This window comes from Pocillopora verrucosa, chromosome 1 (assembly GCF_036669915.1).
Source record: "Pocillopora verrucosa isolate sample1 chromosome 1, ASM3666991v2, whole genome shotgun sequence".
Lineage (NCBI taxonomy): Eukaryota > Metazoa > Cnidaria > Anthozoa > Scleractinia > Pocilloporidae > Pocillopora > Pocillopora verrucosa.
Genome location: NC_089312.1, coordinates 29,799,142 through 29,819,736, shown reverse-complemented (window position 1 = coordinate 29,819,736; position 20,595 = coordinate 29,799,142). Strand labels below are relative to the sequence as shown.

The window sequence follows — 20,595 nt, the reverse complement described above, 5'->3', positions numbered from 1 at the left end:
CATGGCAGGTGTTTTCACATGACGCCACGTCGAAAACGTGTCGAGGGTAGTTCCATTGTTCCTAAATCTTTACTTTATTCAAAGCCGGGAATACATTCTGGTTGTGATCGTTTCAGAATGGCAATAGTTCAACAGAAAAAAGAGATTGTAGTGCTAGAACATGTGTGAGTTCAAAGTTTACGATATCAGCGCAGTTTCACATGCATCTTACAAATGATTGTAATTCTTCGTAATGTTTTGAAATGACCGGAACGACGACCGGAACCAGGGTCCTCAATCAAGGTTAAAGAGCGCATGCACGGGCCAGAAAACATCGATGTTATGTTCATTGTCTGTTTTCTGTTGCTTATTCAGGTTTAGAAAACCGGAAAACATATAAATCATCAGTATGTTAAACCACTATTGTTGCCAGGAAATAAAGATAAAAATTTCATGAACTACACTTTAATTTGGTTACATTTTAAGAGGGTTTCAATGGGGTAATGGCTTTTACGACCAACAGATAAAATCTTGGCCATTTTACGGCTAATGGTTAATAACTTTCCGGTATCATTAACATAAATGTGAAATAATAATATCAATTATTTTAAAAGTTAACAATTGATTTTCAATGTCTTAAAACACATTTATGAACGGTCGTTTATTTCTTGGATGACGTGTCGTAGATGGGAAAAATTTTTATGGTTAACTTTTTTTACGACTAGCGGTTAAATTCATTAAATTTTACGCCTAACGGCATTTATTGATTAAATATGCATTAGTAAACCTTCCACCCGGCTGACAAGTCTTCGTCCTTGTATATCTACAATCCTGTTCACAATCAAATGATCTGACTAGATTTCTGTGAATTCTACTACCGAAGGTCCATGTCTAGCCCAGTCACCCGAGTGGCAGTTGTGTGGTGGTCTCGTCCCTAGAGGGGGACCATGTCTGAGCGGGAAGTATACAAATAAAACTATTATCAGCCTCCATACTGATAATCTTTCGCATTCCAACTCTTAATGTATAAATTCCTGATTACATAGTAAATATGATTTGCCTCCTCTCAGTCTGCTTTCCCAAAAGAGAAGTGAGGGATGGATGATTGTTCATATTCTTGGAATACGATTATTCCCCATCAAATGTGTGCGGGTGTCGATTTTTACGTCTTCTGACTAGCACGCCTTTCCTTTGGAAACAACTTGATGCTTTTTGGTCTCTCCACTTCAGTTTTCTTTCCCGTATATGAAGGAAAACTTGACTTACAGCAGCTCTGCCCACAGTAGGATGGGCAGAACTGTGGCGCATGCCGTAAGCATTGCACCGGGCAGGCCGGCTGCGAGGGCATGGGCGGAGGAGGCGGATAAGGTGCCGGTGCTGGAGCGTAGACAGGAGGAGCGGGATAAGAAACAGGTATTGCTGGAATTGTGGGACCCACAATGACCTGAGGAGTTGGAGCGACCGGTTGAATAATCGCAGGAGGACTACACGGAATCCCAGTCGAGCAAGCAATGCTGCATGTAGGCGGTGTGCAAGGAACTGGGCACCCCGCGGGTTTGCAGCCTGAGAAACCAGGTGGAAACTTAACTCCTGCGGGAGAAAGACAGAAACGCAAAGTTATTTTTACCCACGTTAAGCTTCGGTACCTTCATGTGGTTCATCCCTTGACGAGAATAGTTCCAACTCCAGTATAAAAGGGACTATATAACTATTGAGTCTTTGTTGTGATTTTGGTGCCCAAAACAAGCTGCTTGCCACAACAGGGTGGTTTTACATGCACGTCTTCTTTCTGCAGTTGCCTTTTTCCGTTAATCTTTATTGTAGGTGGTTAATTTATCAAATGCGTGACTTTCTACCGACTCACGGGCTCCTGTACTATTATTCAGAAACTGCCATAACTTGTGGCAAATTACTCACCTGTCCCATTGTATAGCCTCAGTGGTAATTTATCAACTGGAATTCCTCCCATAAATCCAGTTTTCAGTAAGTTTAGTAACAGCTGCACGGGGTTAGGTATGGTGTTTAAGAACCTCAAGTAGAAATCTACCAAGAGACTGCCGGGACTGCCAGAGAACAAAAACAAGAGGTAATCAAATACGATTAGATTCGTATTATCAACGCATATTAGAGCATATCCCGAGTATCGAAATTAATCTAGGACTGCTTTGATTTGCTCTCTTTCGCTCTGTAATTGGTTCAGAGAACTGGCGCCACTCTCTTAACCAATCAGATGCAAAACTAAAACCTATCACGACTTGATCGCACGCGTTTTCCCGCGCTTTAGGCAGTTTGATCTGTTTTACTTTGAGTTATCATCGGTTCTTAGAGGTATTTTCTTGTCTCCTCATTGGTCGTTGTGATCACCTTGGACTTTCTTTTACTATGCTCAATCGAAAAGCGTTTTAAATTACGGTCATTTGAATCAATCAGGAAATCGCACGGAGGTTACTGCTTACATCTTATGCATTTCAAAATATGTCGACGCCCGACTTATACGTTACTGGGTCATGTTCTACTTACAACCATTGTATATAACTTTTCAGGGTCAACAGGCGTCTCACCGCCCATGAAAAATCAGAAGTTAAATTCTCTTTTTAGTACTGACGTGTAGAAAAGGAATTTTTCGATTTTCGTAGAATTATCTTGTCTAGTTTATGATTCCAACCAGATCCGTAATTGCAGGTGGCCGTAAAATTTCAGTAGCCTTTAAGGATGAATGCAGTTGTTTCGAGAAAGGCTTTCAGAAAAAAACGTATAAGTGCACGTAGAAACCCCAAAAGGTATTGTGATTAGTTTTCAGGTTACGGTTCCTTGACCTCACGAATTCAAGGAATGTGAGAAAATGTCATTGTAAGGACGGGGCATGGCAGGTTTGATGAATCTATTTATTTATTTGACTTATTAAAATTTATTGATTACCGGATATCCAGATTACTTTTTCAAGATTTTAGCCTGCACTTTCATCCTTTTATCCGACAACCTTTCTCCAAACAGCTGTATACACAATTCATCTATGCTGTAAGCCTATATACCTATCCAAATCTTTAATATTAAATGTTGGCCCTTGTTTTCCACTTATAGTAGTACCTACCGAAAACTTTGAACATTGCATTCTTTAACAGCTTTACCTCCCTGAATAGCTGACTTTAACTGGGGAAGAAAGCATTCGAACCAGCATGTTTTAAGTTCAGTTAGTTGATTCAGGAACGGGAAGAAGAAACGAATGTTTTGAAACAGTGTGAGGTACGCTTGTGCAACTTTTGAAATTACAAATGAGGCATAATTTACTTTTTTTGCAATGCAACAGGGCTGGACGATAAGCTGATAGGAAATTACAAGCTCTTATTCCATACTGATACTTTCTAAAGCCATTAGGGGACATTTGATTGGTCAGCGACGAGAGAGATCAGCGTGCTAGAAATAAGCAGTTTTGGTTATTATTGATATGTTACCTTGTTACAGAGGTTCTTTGACAGTGTCTTGAACTGTGCTGATTTTTTATTGTTGAGTACAGGCTTGTGTGCAGCACTAGGTAATCTCACTACTGCATTGAACGATTTCTGACGAGAACCTTTCCACAGAAAGAGAGAAGAGTTATCTTCATGTGTCATGGTATGCTCCCGAAGTTCCATTGCTCTCCCCAAAATGTTTTATTTCCTTTCTTCCACGTTCGGCTTTTTACTTAGAGACCTAAACGTTTCCGTGGTGGATTATTATTATCCTTATAGCACGCATGGCCCTATGACTGAATTTGTTTCGAGAGACCGCTGTTCTAACCTCACTACATGGTACGTACGTACCTGGTTTATTTCCAACCGACGTTAACGACCCTGGTTTGGCGGTAGCGGCTGTTGTAGGTGTGGTGCCACCGGCTCCAGGCTTTGTAGACAAGGTCGGCTTTGTTGCCGCTTTCACTCCAGTTGCAGACGACGTCACAGATGGGGTCGCCAAAGATGTCGGAGCCACTGTTGGCTTACCGGCGGATTTGGCTGCAACAGCTGCCTTAGCTGCTTGAGCCGCTTTAGCCTGGGCTGCTGCCTTGGCGACTGATGCTGCGTTCTTTGCTGCAGACGCCTTAGCGTTGGCTACCACTGCTGTGGCTGCTGCTTTATTTTTAGCTGCTGCTGCTTTGTTTGCTGCGGCTGCTGCCTTGGCGGCTGATACAGCTTTTGCTTTCGCTGCTGCATTAGCTTTCGCTGCAGCCTTTGCTGCATTAGCCGCTTTGGCTTTTGCTGCATTGGCAACAGCTGCTGCCGCCTTGGCTTCTGCCTGCGCCTTGGCATTAGCAGCCATTTTTGCCGCAGCTGTTGTTTTGGCTACCTGCGCTGCTTGCTGTTGTTTTTGAGCGTGAGCCTTAGCGGCGGCAGCTGCAGTTGATGCTGCTACCTTAGCAGCGTTTGCTTTCTTTGCCGCTGCTGATGCTATGGCTGCTGATGCTCCTTTTGCTGTTGCTAGAGCTTTAGCAGCAGCTGCACTTTTTGCAGCTGCTGCAGCCTTAGCTACTGCCACTGCTTTGATGGCAGCTTGTGCCTTAGAAGCTGCGGCAGCTTTAGCTTTGGAAGCTGCCGCCGCTGCTGCCGTTGCCTTGGCAGCTGCCACCTTCTTCGCATTCGCAGCTGCTTTCGCTTTTGCAGCAGCATTAGCCGCCGCTACTTTTGCTGCAGCAACTGCTTTTTTGGCAGCTTGAACAGCCTTAGAGTTAGCCACAGCCTTAGCAGCTACTGCCTTAGCTGCTGTCACTGCAGTTTTGACAGCGGAAGGAGTCAGTTTCACTGTAGCTGCCGTAATTTTGGTCGTTGCCGCTGAGGTTGGCTTTGAATTTGCCACTGGTTTTACACCAAGTATAATTTTTAAGGGGAGCCCAGCCACGCCCGGACAGATGACATCGTTAAGGGGAGATGTGGCTGAAATTAAGTGTTATGGGAATACATGTTAAAATAAAAAAATAGTGATATAGTCGTCGAAATAATGATAATATTTTAAATTACAGTCAGCAAAGTTGACTGTCTTCTAAGATGCAATCTGATTGTTGTTTTATTGCCTTGATATTGTAATATCGGGATACCAATGAAGCTCTCAGTTGAAAAGTGTCGTAACTGGCCCTATATTCTTACAGAAATGTCTGGGAAGATTTGTCATTGAAAATTAGCACTGGATATTGACTTACTTGGAACTGTGAACTGAATAGACTGGTCCCCCAGACCATACGAATCTTCTAGAGCTGTGTGATTGGTTTAGAAAAAAGTTCCATCAATTCTGGACACCAAAGTAAGTTGACAAGTTTTCAGTTACATCGGCTCTCACCTGTGAGGTTTCGTTTTGTTCCTCCTTTTAAATAGCTACGTTTCCGCAGACATGGATCTGTGCGCAAAAAGATTTAAAAGGATATATTACGTACTTCCTCCCACATTACTAAGACGCTGGTTAAGTTATGAAATGTTAAATGCTCATTATACCTAAGGATACGGCGAAAGAAAATCTTCAGTTATATCAATCGGTGTGTTTGAGGTCAGATTAATGTCAGCCTCTAACATCCCTTACGTTCAGACTAACGATTGGTCTTGACTTCTGATTCAAAGCCTTGTTTTCTTAACTTGCTCCAAGGCTTTCAGAACAAAGAGAGCAAACCTAATGCTCAGTAGGGAGAAGCAATTGTATAGAACAAGGAGGAGAGGGTGGAACGACAGAGCCTCTGAAAATGTTTAAGACGCAGCTATCCACAAAACTTCCCTCCCCCCTTCCCTTCCCGAAATTATAAGACCACTAGCAGTTCTTCATAAAGCGAGTAAATAACAAAATATATCACAATATTTTCGTTTAGGCGACTGATGAGCGGTTAAGGATACTAGTTCTTCGGTAAAAAAATTATCGACAAATTTTTTTTTTTTTTTTTTTGTCATTGAACGCGAAACACCGTTACCATGATATCAGTCTCAACGCGAAACGATGCTTACCATTCGCCTCTCTTATGTTACGAATTTTGTTTCCATCTCTAGAACTTGTGGCAAACAGAGCTAGCGAGGCGGGATTTATAACAGCTTGTCCTTTGTCATCACGATGGAGTTTTATTGCGTCCTCCAGTCTTTGGAGAAAGAAGTGTTTGGTAGCTTTTCTCTCTGAACGGAAGGCAAAGTTAAATAATCGCTCAATTAACCTCTTGACTGAAGTATACGTAGCCGGACATCTTGTGCTTTCATGATTGTCCCTAAGTGTGGCTGAATATGTCGTTTCATAGATAGCACACTTTTCCAATCGCAGTCTTTGCAAAAGCTCTACATTTGCTAGACTTATTTCTGGTCTAAACATTTGATACACCACTGTTCTTACATTGTGTCCATACAATTTCTTTTGTATGAAAGCAAAGGTGTTCTTATGACAATTTCGCCGAACATACAGTCAGTAAATCTAAATCAAACACGAATCAAATTGAGCGGATTGGCTTCTTTATAATCCTAAAACTTTGTCAAACTGGCCCTGTCCTCATCAAGTTAACTCGGCCCGTTGCGACACAAATGGTGAAAGTGCTACGAGAATTGTGACAGTTGAAGTAGTAGCATTTTTTTTTTTTGCGATGACAGCACAAAGGATGGAATGATCACTTTCTGTACCCCCGTGATATGACTCAAGTTGTTAGAGATGAATTCAAGTTTTCCCGTGTAGCTCCTTTGATCCTCTCCCCGCCGGTTAACTCGAACCCCTTGCTAACTCGAATAAGATCCGATTTCCCACGGATTTGACCCCATTTTCCAGTCATTTACTATCGGCAAACTCGACCTCCCCGCTTAACTCGAATTAATTATTCTTTCCCCTAGCTCAAATTTACCCAGATAACTCGAGCTTAAAGAAAAACGTCGGTCGCTAAACGTCACACTGTCAGAACATAGCTGATTAGTACGTCCCAACCTTCAGTCTGCTAGCTTAAATCCCGATTGATACAGACGTGATAACATTTATGAAAACTAATACATTTAACTAAACTTAACTAACTCAATGTTCTTATAAAAAAGTTCTTAATTATGAAACGAACAAAATGTGCAAAATTGACTTTTGATAGTGCAAGAATGGTAAAGACATGATTCCTTACTAATCATTAACTGGATAATTGGAAGTCGAACACCAATCCCAACACTAGAACCATTTTTCGTTTCCCCTAGGAGTTCGAGTTAGCGGGGTTCTACCGAATCTCTTAGAGTCCCATGATACAAGAGCAAGCGATCATGTGGCAAACTTTAACTACCATATGATCAACGGTGCGCTAAATCGCCGGAAACTAGAATAAATAAAGTCAGCCTCATAGTGTTTAGCCTTGTTTGAAGAAAGTATTATCAGCTTTTAAATCTGGATATTTAGTTCGCCTGTCTGGAAACTTTGTAACTTCCGGCTAACAAAGTATAAAGGTGGGTAGCGCACTTTTAATTTTTCAAGATGCAAGCTAGTGCTTGCCGTTAATTTGCGGATGGTCATCCGACTTTTATTTATTTATTTATTTTTTTTTTCAAGAAAGCTGCAAACTATCGGCTTGCTGGTGTGATTCGATATGTCAGGCCTAAGGAAATTAATATGACTGATAAAAAAAGAAAAAAAAATCCCAATTCATACAAGACTTTACCATACAGTAACGTGCCCTTTACTATATTATTGTTTGGAGACTAGGACCGTGCGGTCTGTCTATTTGCTTTTAATTTCGAAGAAATACCAATGAAGCGGGTAGTGAAACCAGCAACGGGTCATTCTCTCGATTCTCTTTTGATTTTTTAATGCTAATTTGCAAATATAACCGTCCCTTTCGACAACTCAGTAAGTGGTGATCTGCCTATTAACCTTTTTATAGCTCAGATACCATAGAAATCTTGAAACTTAAACATTATTTGCCATGAACTAGTCCTTATCAAGATAGAGTGTCACGTATCCGTCGAATCTCTTAACACGGCTTGTGACCGATAACTGATCGAGCCGTCGGTCGTAAGTCGATCACGCATCGATCGGTCTTTCGACTATTATTCGGTTATTGTTTCATTGGGTCGTCAGGTCTTTTAATCGTTCGGGCAGTCAGTCAATTAGGTAACACAGACAATTGACTTTTTAAAAATGAGGGCCTAACAGTAACAAATTTCTGCGCACCTGAAGTGCAGCGGCTTACACCGATGCTGTACCCTGCGAATAAGCGGGCTCTTATTCACGCGGCGGGCCGGGAAGGACCAGTAAATGGAATATCTAGCACCAGAAGAGATTTATGCTCCGAAAATTCCTAGAATTCACGCTTTTACGCAAACCTGACTTGCAAAGTTTTTATTTTTTTTGATTTATTGAAGAAATGTAAAATGGTTTCCGTGTTTACGTAGCCTGATGTAAGCACGCGGGAGGTTGGGAGAACACGAGATAAGCGTAGGAAACCACGACGCGAAGCGGAGTGGTTTCCAGCTTATCAAGTGACTGACTACAGTGCGAATCAAAAGTATTCTTATACTGATCCATAAACTCGAGGTCTGCATGTTTTCCAGTGAGCGAAAAAAATTGAAACGAAAGTGAAAGTTAGATGTCATTTATCGTGATACAAGAACAAATTAAGAAATTTAAAAGTTGCAATTTTCTTTTCTTGAGCGTGAAAAAAGAAAAACGAAAAGCAAAAACGAATTTTGTTTATTCACGCAATTAAATCAGATGTTATTAAGGTATATGGATGCTTCATGCCTAGACCTTAAAGAGTCACAGAGGACCGTTGTAATTTGCTCAAACTTGCGTCGATGTAGTGTAACACCTACCGTCCTTTCCCCAGGAAATCCTTGTGAAAATGAATAAATATGTGAGAACAGCCAACCTACGGCAAGAAAGAAAAGATAAGCCTCAAAATGTAAACAAACCAAAAAGCTAACTTATCAATTTGATGTTCAAATAGAATCTCGTGAAAATAAATTGTAGTTGTGACAACAACTGCGAAGGCGCAACCAGCAGTTACTTGTGTGGGAGGGGGGAGGGGGGAGGGGGTTGAAGAGTTGAATGCTTACCTTCCCCTTCCTTGTCACGAAAAAGGCGATTATTCATAATGGTAAAAAACCTGGTGAGTCCGACGCTAATAAACACAACCTATGAGAAAAATCCTTTCCGTCGCCTAAGCCAGACATTTCAGCACATTTCTAAAAGCTGCTTAGCCAAAACAGACTTGGAGGAATTTAAATAAGTGACGACCAGATGAATCCGTTACTTGGACTGAGAAAATGAGTGGAATTGCCAAAAGGAATGAAGATTAATTGATATTAAGTGTCCCTTTCATCTGTCAGCTTCATTGTGAGCTATGCCGTCTTGTAATTAGATTAGTCAGATTATAGAATTTCCAGTTACAGGGTACAATTTTTTATTTTATGTATTTTAGTATCATACGCAAACTAAACAATGTTACGATTTAGTGAGACCTTTGCAGGCTCTGACGACATTAGAGAAGATGAATCCCTCCATTAGTAGAAGAATATAGTCAAATAATTAAAAAGATCATTTGAAGGTTATAGATACCACAATAAACGGGCCAAAGCACCATTTGATATTCTGCTCTGGGCAAACTCATTTACCAAGCTAAGAATTGGTCTAACATCATTCCATCATATCGTTAGGGCAAACAGCAGTTTTGATAAAAAAGAACTGTCCTCGATACTTAAAAAATATTTTTCAATACATAAAAGTCTCGGAGACAACTCCAATTTTGGGCTTTACTAGAAAAGAAAAAATATTACAATTTCGACCAGCTCGATCAGAAAAAGCAAAAAAAAAAAAAAAAAAAAAAAAACCAGCAAAACACCAGCACAAGCTGGCATAATAAACAATTTTTTCGTTGAAATACTCAGATCAAATCTCAGAAAAATCTCATAGAAGACATCCAATTTTTTACTGATAAACAATCTCTACTGGTCTGTCGATTTGACTTTGAATAAAATTAATAGGAAAATGTGCTACGTCTGGACTTAAAAATTGGTTCAAATAGAAATCGAATACATTGCTGGTAACAGGTTAGCAGAGAGAAATATTTTGATAACCCCTCACGGCCCAGTTTTTCTCTATTGTTCCATCATAATATTCTTTGTCTGTGTTATTGAATGTAACCTGGTCATTGAATTTTTACGCGCTCAACGGCTCGCCTAATAATCGGTCATCTGGGCAACAAGTCAAAGTTACTTACTTCATACTCCAGTCTTTGATGATCAGATTTCACATTACCCAGGTCAAGGAAAAGCTAAGCACACCTCTGAATAAAGTTTCTCATGTAAAATGACGAATCTTGCGGGAGAAACATAAACCGAGTCCGTCGCATGAGGGGTATCGATTGCGTGGGTGTATTTTTCATACAAAGTAATGGTCAAAGCATTCAAAACAATAGCATTTGCTTGTGGCAAGGAAAACAAAAAATTCTGATTCTCTCATTAAAAAAGCTTTGTTATGCCAAGAAAGTTTAGTTCCTGGGGAAGAGCTGCACTTTACTTTGCGCTAAAAGAGGGCCGGGTACACTCAAAGACATTTTAGGATGTCTGTGGGAACTACTTTGCGCCTAGTGAGTGGTTGAATCAGGATAAGTTGGTGAAATATTTCAGTAAAGCCAAAAGTAATGATTTGCGCACAGCCCAAGTTTTATGTCTTTAGGTACGTAATCACTCGAAAGTGAGATGTTAAAATGTGGTGATCATAATTAACAATTTGAGAATTTTAATTTACAATTAAAGAGGTGGGAGAAATTGCAATTGTAAGATCCTCTAAAAAATGCAAAACCTCGTAAGTTTTGATTTTAATCTAGATTTAAAATAAACATTTTTTTGTCTGGATAGGTAGAAATTTGGGTTATATATCAGCAGTAATTCGGTTTCAAGTGTCTTAGTGAATGCCCTTTTCCTATTCTCTCTGAAGGACCAAGCTTTGATACCTGATTGGTCAATTTCCTTAAAGAGCCCGCGATTTCCCGCCAAAACCGCACGCGTCAGCCTAGCGTGACAACAAAGGCGAAACCTGGACGAAACTAAAATTTTTTTCCCTCTTTGGAAATTTACATTTTCTGATTCAGCATTATGCAAGGACGTTTTTCTGGAAATAGAAACATTAGCACTTGCCAAAGAATGTTAATTTCAGTTTTTAGAGGTCATTAGGGAGATATTAAGTGCCAGCGCTAGTTAAACACTTCACAGATCAGCTATCGGATGTTTACATCACGGACTAATTTAGTCGTGCATGTCCGTAATGTTGGCCTAGATTGTGATTAATATCGTTCACTTTCTTGATAACAAGGATATTTGCTCACTTTATTACTGAGAACAACTATGGAAGAGGAAGGAGGAAGAGCTGACATGGATTTGACTTCGAAGATTGCCGAGCGTTCAGAACAGGATCTGCTGCCTTTGAAGGAAGACCTAGCGGAATGGCTATCGAGAGTTCTGCAAGAAAAAATTACCGCCGAAAATTTATTAGATTGTTTAGATAACGGTGTCCTGGTTTGTAAACTTGCTCAGATCGTACAGTCAGCTGCTCAAGACTGCATAAAAGCTGGAAAATCAATGAAATCACTTGCCCCGTTCTCTAACAAGTTTCACCAAAACGCTAAAGCGGGCACATTTTTTGCTCGGGACAATGCAGCGCATTTCTTGCAGTGGTGTCGACAGATCGAGATTGAAGATTCAGTTCTCTTTGAATCGGATGGGCTGGTTCTTCAAAAGCAACCAAGAGAAGTGATATTGTGTCTACTAGAAATTGCCAGAGTGGGTGCAAACTATGGAATAGAACCTCCAAAACTTGTCAAGCTAGAAAAAGAAATTGACGATGAGATTGCCGCGGAGGACGAGAAGAAGCCGGAATTAAAACCAATCAGAAAGGAAAAGAAAGTGTCCAAAGCAGCAAGCATTGACGCTGAGGTAAGCAGTCGATATTTTACTTTGAAAATATCACTCAATCGATGGGTGTATAGCTTCATTCCTGACATTGCTATATCAAGGTAATTGCACCTGCAAGTTTTTAAAGTTCACGACTTATTATTGTTTACATCAATTAATTATGAAAGACCACTCGCCGTTTCTCGGCCGACGGCCTACTGTTTACAACTTTGTGTTGTTCATTTCAATGATAAAGCGAGGAATTGTCATTGAGATGAATATTATTGTCACTCATATGAGGGAATTTATATATACATGCCCACGCGAATTACGTAAAATTGTATTAATGGTTCTTCCGGCTGTTTCAATGCCTGCTTATAAACAATTTCAGTTACTTACGCGACAAAAACCGACGAAGGTTATTGAGCGTGCATTTATCACATTAGATCATTTATTGCTGATAAAAGAATGGTATTCTGCAAGGACTAATGCTGTCTACACAGTTATTAAATTTAATAGATCATTCGCACTGAAAAGAATATCAGTGAGTCAACTTTTGTTGAGCAAATACAGTTGTTGCTTCACGTATGATCTAGGGATCAGTACATGAAAGCTTTCAGTTTTATGAAACTGAACAGTTATCAACTTAAACTTCATTTCTTTATGGCAAAAGAAGAGAGAAAAAAAACTTTCATTATATGCAATTTTCTGTGGTAGCTATGTGTTTTGGTGACCACATTTTACTATACCATATATCTTGTTTTCCCACTGATGCTACTTGGCAAGGCATCAAATATTACTAACACAGCAGCACAGTTTTTGTAAAAATATAGATCCCAGCCAGGGTTGTGACTCATTATTAAATCAACTACAGGCCCTGAAATATATTGGAATATAAACACAACTCCTGTTTTTTCTCAAGTAATGTTGGCTTTCAAGCCTCTGTAATGTATGCCCAATGAAATTCAACCAAACTTGACATGATTTTCAATTGCAGTTTAAATGGTTATTTAAGGCTCTGCTGCTGTTTCCATAACTTTTGACTTGAAATTGTATTTTAAGGAGTAGAGAAGGAAATTTAATGATAAAGAGTATTTCTTTTAGGATATAGTAACCCTAGAAAATATTGGGTTAGACTTGCTTCTGTGAATTTTTACTATGTGGAGATAAATGATTAAAGAATTGCATTCTGACTTTCATGAAATGCAGGTGTAATGAAGGTTCATATTCATTTTACTCTATGGGGTGTATGCTTTGGTAAAAATGGCTATTTCTCAAATGTGCAACTAACTGCCAACTCCACATTAGTTTGCTTTGACAACTATGGTATATGTATTGGAGACACTTGGCTACTTTGTAATCCTTTTATCCTTGAATTTAAATTTTGACAGTTAATATTGATGTGATTTTATGTTGTAATGTAAGTAGCACTTGATGTAAGTGGAAAAATATTTGTATCTAGAAGAATTCTTCCTAACTCAATCTTCCACTTATTCAATCTTGTTAATCACTCAAACTTATATTAGTTCATTTCCTTTTCAAAACATCATGAAATACTATAATCTCCCTCTCTTCTCTAATTATCTAGCCATTTGGTTGTTATTGTTTTGTACATTCTTTGAATGGCTGAGTATTATGATTGCATGCATGTGCCAGATTACATGTAAAGTGTTCCTTTGACAGGTTGCAAGACTAGCTGCGAAGTATAATGTGAGAATTGAAAAAATTAAAGAAGGGAGATATGTGGTGGATGGAAAAATCAACATCTTTGTCAGGGTAATGACATGCTGTGTAATTTGGTTCTATACACAGTGACTGGTAGTGTAAACTATTCATTTTTGCATGTAATATGTGAAGCTAAGGTCAACTCAAATGTGCTTGTGTGTTAGCCCAAAGAAGCTGGTACTGCTGGAGGTTTTCATGCCAGAAATAATCTGGGCCAAGTTTTTCAAAACTAGGTTAACCATAGGGTTTACTGTAAAATCTGACCTCAGATCTGAAAGCTTGAAAAGAATATTCAGTATTATTGTTTTTGTCTACCATTTGCTGCCTGGATGTTCTAAAAAGAATTGAAGAAAATTATCTGAAGAAAGCCTTTGAAGAGAGTCTAGATTGTTTGTGAATACTAGGAGTGAAACTGGGCAGACACAGTCATGCATGAGCATCAATGCAATCAGTGCTTTATCACTGTAGGGAAAGACTGAGTCTGAAACAATATTTATACATGTAGTTGCCAATTGATGATTGCAATTGGTAAACAGACTTTTATTGCAAAAGATAATATGATCAAAATCTTAGATCTGCACACTGTTTGAATGAATTTTTAATGTAACCTTGTTTTCTTGTGACTTAAGATTTTAAGGAACCATGTTATGGTGAGAGTTGGAGGTGGATGGGACACATTGGAACACTTTATCAGTCGCCATGATCCCAATAAGATAGGAAGAATTTTGACATGTAAGTTACTTTCATTACAGTACAAGATCAGTACTTTGGGTATATATTCTCTCTCTGACTGATTTTGTGGTGACTAGTGTATTCCTGGCTGGTAATTGATTCATGTAAGGCTTACAAATTATTGTGACTTTCTCATCTTTGAATTTTCAGATAAGGGCATAAATAAGGGGCATAGATCTGAGACTGTCAAATGATTCAGACCACTAAGACACCCTTTAGAGTCATAGTTCGTAATACATTTCAGCTGATGACTGCTCAAAACATTCGGCAATAAACAGAAAATGTGTCCAACATGGCATAATGGAGAAGAAATTTCACTAAATTGCCATATCATTTTGTCTTCCTAGCAACACCTCAGGCCTGTTCTCACCACCATCATCACAGTCAAATACCTGGAATGCCATGCTCTGCTTCAACATAAAAGCTTTGTATTTGGACCCAGTTAGATCCTTCAATTAAAGAAACTTCTAATATTTTTTAATAATTTTAAAATATGAATTTTAATTTTTATAGTATTATGTGTGTGCTGCATACATTGGATGCCTTTTAAATTTGGTATTTGCCAGTGACCTAAGTATGGCATGAACCTCTTCAAGGTCAATGCGGCACAAACTTTTTCTTTATGTAGAGTTATAAAATGTGCAAGCTGTGCCAAGGCTGTGAATTGGGCAATTTTTTGTGCATGTGCACGGTTAAACAAAATTTAAGCAGGAATAAGGTACTAACATGTATGTATGCTATGTTTCATGGGATATGGGTAAACTATATCTCACAAAACTTTGTATTTAGTTGCAAGAAAAGATGTTGATAGCTTGGCAGGTTAACCAAGAGAAGAATAATTTTTTAAAACAAATTGACTTTTCCAAAAGCTTAAAAGGTGTTTTTTCTAAATGAAGACAATTGCTTTTGGGGTTTCATTAGCAAATTTGAATACACAATTGAGAATCAGGAATGACATACTGGTATCATTGGTGATAAGTTAAGATTAAACATTGTGAGCCAGTTATGCTATGGCTGATATTTAAATTAATGCAACTCAAGAATTGTAAGTTGCAATTTCAAGAAAATGTGGAGCATGAAAATTTTATGGGATTAGATTTGGCAGATCAGCAATTTTTTGTGCTTTAGGGAACAAAATATTGACAATCCAAGGTGGAATTGAACAAAAATTCAACAGGGATAGATATTATTTGCACTGCTTTTTTTTTTCAAACAGAACTTAAATAGTCACTGTGACAGAAATGTAATATTTTCAACTTCTAGAACATGTTGGGTTGCAGCAGCCTACCCAGAAAGTTAGAGATGTATTTAATACTTATTGTTTTTATTACTAATCAAAACTTCTTTAAACTCTGTGAAATCTTGGAATCTAGATGCCTTAAAGGACTGATAAAACAATGAAATAAAATTCAACATGCTTCCCTCTGCCTTTCCTTACTCCAGAGGAGTTTTCTCTTTTGGTTTTAGCATGAAAATCTTTGTTGAGCTATGCCTAGTGAAAATTTTTGGCAGACATTTGTTTTTTTAGTTGAAGAAAACTTCAAAATCTTCAAAAATAAAAACTCACAAAATTTGCTACATTATGGAGTTTATTGGTGTGAAGATGTTTTTTTATTGTAAATTAGTTGCAACGTTTCAGAAAGGTTTAATAAAATTTGCCTCATTTTGGAAGTGCATAATTATTTTACTTGCGAGAGTTTGTCTTACTCTTGATATTCACTGAAAGAGTTTGTCTTATGCTTGGTTTAAGCAGTTTTTGGACTCTGGTTTATAATCCTTCTCTCAGCAAATATAAGCTAAAGCATGACTGGAAATTCAAGCCTATCATTCTTCTTGAGAAAATAGTGTCCTCGTGTTTTCCACCACAACACACCATTGTTTCAAGCCTCATCCTGTCACTTGCAAATCAACACATTTCTCAAAAAAAAAAACCAAACACATTTCAGCAAGAGGAAACTGACAGACAACTGACTTTGAGTGGATTCTAGTTAAAACAGCTGTAACTTGTAGATCTGAATTCTTTTTCACTGCTAAGCAATAAATTCTTAATCTATGATTAAATTTTGTTAGTACATACTAAAACAGAAGAAAGTGTAAAAGGCACACTCTAATTGGCTACTCAAACTCCAAATATCCAGGCAACACACAGGATTTGCAACAGGAATAAATGAGTTAAAATCATCTTGTACTGTATCAGCTCCCTGTTTTAGTAGATACTAAAAGGAATATCAACTTCAGTGTTGGCAGCTAGCTGTAGATATTTACCTTGCCACTTCCCAGCTTGTTTAAAATCTACCACTAGCCACCTCCACTATGGTAAATGGTGTTAAATATAACTCAATCTGACTTATTCCAAAAGTGTACTCTATTAGAATTCAGCTAGCTGAATTTCTAGTTTTTGCTTTGACCAGACTGGTGTTTCCCTCAACACTTCTTTTGTCCTCTGGCCACTTGATGCCAACTATTCAACAGTAAAGAGCACATTAGAGGCTTCTTTATTTGTCAAGTGAAACTAGCTTACAGTGTTATTCTAACATGCCTGCAAAATTATTCCTGGCCATGTATATTTTTAAAACTGATCAGAGATAACTAGTAAGTGACATCACTTTTAAACATTTTATGGCTTTTCTACAATGTTAGACCTAATGCATACAACTGTTTGGCACACATGATAAATACTGGATTTTAAATACTTTACCCAACTAATTTTCTAAAAAATTAATATTTTTTCTTCAATAATTCAATTCTCATTTGTGATTTGGATTGAAATTAAGGCAATTCAACCATCACTCACAGAGAAGAAACCAGAACTCATTACAAAGCAAGAATGCACTGATTTGAATTTTAAACTGTTAAGTTTCTTGCAGTTGTTAATAAGTCCTTAGCATCACAATGAGAAATAAATTTAATTTAAATACCCTTTCTTTGCATAATAATTTGCAACAATCTATACCCATTTTAACTACAATTTTCACATTACCATTTTTTTTACAGCTTAAGTGCCTTTTACTTCTACCTTGCAAGGTAATCAAGACAGTCTATTGGCAAATGGGCAGTCTCAGCCAAAGGGAATGTTGTGTTCATTCAAGTAGGGATGAAAGTGACTAAAAAAAACTTTGATTTAAGCAGTCTGTTGTTTTCTTATACACATTTCTTTACAGCCTCAGCTTTAAAAATACCCACACACAACATGCTATGTAACTTACAAAGCAGAAAGTTATTTTTTCTGGCTGGCAGCTCTCTACTTTGACTACATATACCTACCTATAACTTTTATTATTGCAAAAAATTTCATGTGCACATTGGCTGTCTTTAATGTATGATGGTAAAGATTTGACAATAGGTGCCATACTTTTGTCCAAATAGTGGGAAATGAGTTCAGTAGCTCACCAACAGGCAGAGACAGTGGGTTAACCTGGGTTGAACTCTAGCCATTCTGACAAAATAAAGGGCTCATGCTTGAAATATTAGTCTTGGAAATTCTTTATGGTGGCCAATTGACATTTTTATCTACTTAAGGGATAACACCAGATTATCAGTGGACTTAGACCCAATTTCAAAGAAACCTAGAGCTAGAACCTTCAAGCCTGGCATATGTCATGTTTGCCCACTGGCTGATAAATATGGATATCTAATTATACTCTAAATATTTTGTAACTCAGCCTCCTACAACACCTGAGTGAAGTAGTCCAGAAATCAAATTTACTTGTAAGTAAAAATTGTTTCTGATCAGTAGTAACACTGTTACTAGAGATTTAGATATACATAGATATACATTTTTTAAACCAAATTGACTTTTCCAAAAGCTTAAAGCTTACATTAGATATATATTTCCAAAAGAAGACTTTGAATTGAAATTTCTCATGCAAGGGTATCTTGAGGGATTGTCCTGGTCCTAAAGTTATCCAACAGTCCACTGCATAGAAAAGATTGAAATGATCACAGTTAGAAATAATGGATGAGATACAAAAGTGTGCCGTCATGTTTTACTTAAATCATAACATAAAAGTTGCAAATAACAGTTACTTTTCAATCAAAAGTTTGCTAAGCACATGGCATCATCTGTACTTATTTCATAAATTGATTTCTCAAACTGATTAAATTGTCTTCCTCAACAATACATTCATCCAACAAAAGGTAAATACTAAAAATAATGAGATATTGCCGAATGACCCAGCAGACTGTCAATGATTAAGTATGTCAATACATCCCACTGATTTTTTCCTTTTAAGTTTAGGGTAAGCAGTTTTTGTACTCCTTGTAATATTTTAACACTGTTTAAAATACTCCTTAGTGGAAAGAAGAAGCCTTCATGTTATCTGGTTGTTTTGTGTGTAGTTTGAAGCTTTGAGTGGCAGAGTTGTGAAAACAGGTGTTAATGGTTTCTCTAGCCCTATTTCAGCTCTGCTGCTCTAGATTTCCACCCACATATAATACCACTTTGCAGAATACATGTACACAAAGGCTGCTAAGCTACAGGTACTTAGGTCATCAAGTGACTTATACCCAAGAAACTACACACTGACCCTGTTGAATAAGACCACACAAGCCAAACCCACTGAGTAAAACATTATAAATAAATCACTTTTGATACAAAAGGCATCCATCTTATATGTAATTAAAAATATAAAAGATAAACTTGTTCATGCCAAAATGTGCTAACCTTCAATCCCCCATCAGAAGGACCATGCCTCAAAGCCTCCCTCTCAGCATCCTCTCTTCGTTTCTGTTGTCTCTTGAGTCTCTCTGGATCCTTAACTCCGCGACCATCAGCCTAATTAAGAATGAGAAATTTATAAGCCCTATTTTGGTATAGAGGTACCAGTGAATCCCCTTTCATGAAACAAATGGCTAATTTTTATTTAAAAGACAATCCAGGAACAGTAAAAGTGCACCATCACAAGTGCCACCAAAAAAGAAATGTGGCATTAAAGGCAAATAATTTCCTAATAGAGGAGGGATATTATTAGAGGAGACATTTGACCCACTCTACAACATGTGAACTAAGGATCCAAACCATGACAAATTTCGCATATTAAACAAGAAAAAGCCAATCAAAAATACAGACAAATTTGGTAAAGGTATACTGAGTAAAACTGAGATATCATTACCTGTAAGTAGTAAGCAAGTGCTTTACATGACATGATAAATGACCTGGAAATAAGCCCTTTCTCAGGGGAGGGAGGAAGGAAATGATGGTTTCTTTCAGTCAGCTTTTCAAGAGGAGGGGTCAACAGGGAGGAGGCAGAGAGAAAAGAAGACAGGAGGCAAGAGTCAAAGGTGCAGGAGGCTGGAGAGTATCAAACCAGAGAATTCTGATCAACCCTCCTCCCATTCCTTCAAACACAAACAGCTAGAAAAGCCTAACGCTTAGTGACATGATTAAAGCTTATTCCGTGCAAAGAGAATTACTTCTGCCAGAATTCTTTGAAAAATTATTTAGCCTTACTTGTTGCTGTCGTTTCAACGCAGCCTCCTCTTGCTGTCGTCTTCTAATTTCCTGTATATCAAATACGCAACAATGATGTCTTCCACGGACCCAAAAATACATACAAAAAAATGGCGCTCAAAGAAAAATATTTATTTCCTGTGTTTATCTGCTCAAAAGCCCACATGATTATAGTGAATGTTATTACGATAAACTTAGAATAAGCCAAGCTACAAATCTTTGCAGAATAACGCGTTTTTCACTCACCGGATCCGGGGTTTCAACCTCTGGTTGTGGGCTAAAACAATCGTAACAATTTCCCATTACTGTAAATTGTCTCTACATGTCAAATTTCGATAGTTACTTGTATTAGAAAACCATAACGAAGGAAAGAGAAGACACTGGCGTGAACGCAGACTCCTCCTTCGTGGAGCAGGTGCAAAATTCATGTAAGATACATAAGGTGTCCTTTTAAAACCTCTCGCTGTAGGAGGGGTTGGTAGCATCATTAAGTCGCTCTCCGCTTGGCTGCTATAACATAACAGTGATGTTTGAAATATCATTTTTTAATTGAGATGGAAATCAGTGATATCAAACCATAGGATTATTTACAATATCAAAGAATTCCTACCCCTATTTACTCCAAGAGTCTCTCCTTCCTTCAGGTTTCAAGTTTACACAAGAGGGAAGGAAAGGAGGGGGGGAGGGGGAAGGGGGGGTTGTAGAGTGCAACTCAAATTAGTGAGGTTCTTTGCCGCTTCCAGTCTGAAAAGCCAAAAATTCTGAAACTAAGGTTCGAAATTCCCGTCCTTTTCCACCCTCTTAAGGTGGGGAAAATGTCTTACATAAATATAAAAAAGTATGAGACTTTCTGAAAACTTAACGTATGCA

At 38.1% G+C, this 20,595-nt stretch overlaps 3 protein-coding genes across 5 annotated transcripts; 1 reads left to right on the top strand and 2 right to left on the bottom strand.

Annotated features, from left to right (window-relative positions):
- Nucleotides 1-428: 428 nt before the first annotated feature.
- Nucleotides 429-10,284, bottom strand: LOC131786133 (pneumococcal serine-rich repeat protein). Of its 2 annotated transcripts, XM_059103131.2 has the most exons (10): nucleotides 10,148-10,284; nucleotides 8,742-8,797; nucleotides 5,934-6,095; nucleotides 5,284-5,340; nucleotides 5,147-5,200; nucleotides 3,780-4,883; nucleotides 3,432-3,550; nucleotides 3,071-3,129; nucleotides 1,897-2,042; nucleotides 429-1,569 (listed from the first exon to the last, which is right to left on the bottom strand). In XM_059103131.2, the coding sequence occupies exons 1-10, from the start codon at nucleotides 10,150-10,152 to the stop codon at nucleotides 1,142-1,144; spliced, it is 2,190 nt and encodes a 729-aa protein (XP_058959114.2). In that variant the 5' UTR covers nucleotides 10,153-10,284; the 3' UTR covers nucleotides 429-1,141. The 2 variants fall into 2 exon arrangements, with proteins under 2 accessions (XP_058959114.2, XP_058959115.2); XM_059103132.2 differs by lacking the exon at nucleotides 5,934-6,095.
- Nucleotides 7,266-16,297, top strand: LOC131786134 (growth arrest-specific protein 2). 2 transcript variants are annotated; one of them, XM_059103135.2, is made up of 5 exons: nucleotides 7,266-7,376; nucleotides 11,242-11,861; nucleotides 13,503-13,595; nucleotides 14,174-14,276; nucleotides 14,624-16,297. In XM_059103135.2, the coding sequence occupies exons 2-5, from the start codon at nucleotides 11,274-11,276 to the stop codon at nucleotides 14,695-14,697; spliced, it is 858 nt and encodes a 285-aa protein (XP_058959118.1). In that variant the 5' UTR covers nucleotides 7,266-7,376; nucleotides 11,242-11,273; the 3' UTR covers nucleotides 14,698-16,297. The 2 variants fall into 2 exon arrangements, with proteins under 2 accessions (XP_058959118.1, XP_058959117.1); XM_059103134.2 differs by lacking the exon at nucleotides 7,266-7,376 and having other exon boundaries at nucleotides 10,964-11,861; nucleotides 14,624-16,296.
- Nucleotides 16,298-16,748: 451 nt separating this feature from the next.
- On the bottom strand, nucleotides 16,749-20,124 carry LOC131786116 (small VCP/p97-interacting protein). The gene is made up of 4 exons (XM_059103110.2): nucleotides 19,972-20,124; nucleotides 19,726-19,776; nucleotides 18,940-19,050; nucleotides 16,749-18,192 (listed from the first exon to the last, which is right to left on the bottom strand). The coding sequence occupies exons 1-4, from the start codon at nucleotides 20,026-20,028 to the stop codon at nucleotides 18,178-18,180; spliced, it is 234 nt and encodes a 77-aa protein (XP_058959093.1). The 5' UTR covers nucleotides 20,029-20,124; the 3' UTR covers nucleotides 16,749-18,177.
- Nucleotides 20,125-20,595: the final 471 nt, after the last annotated feature.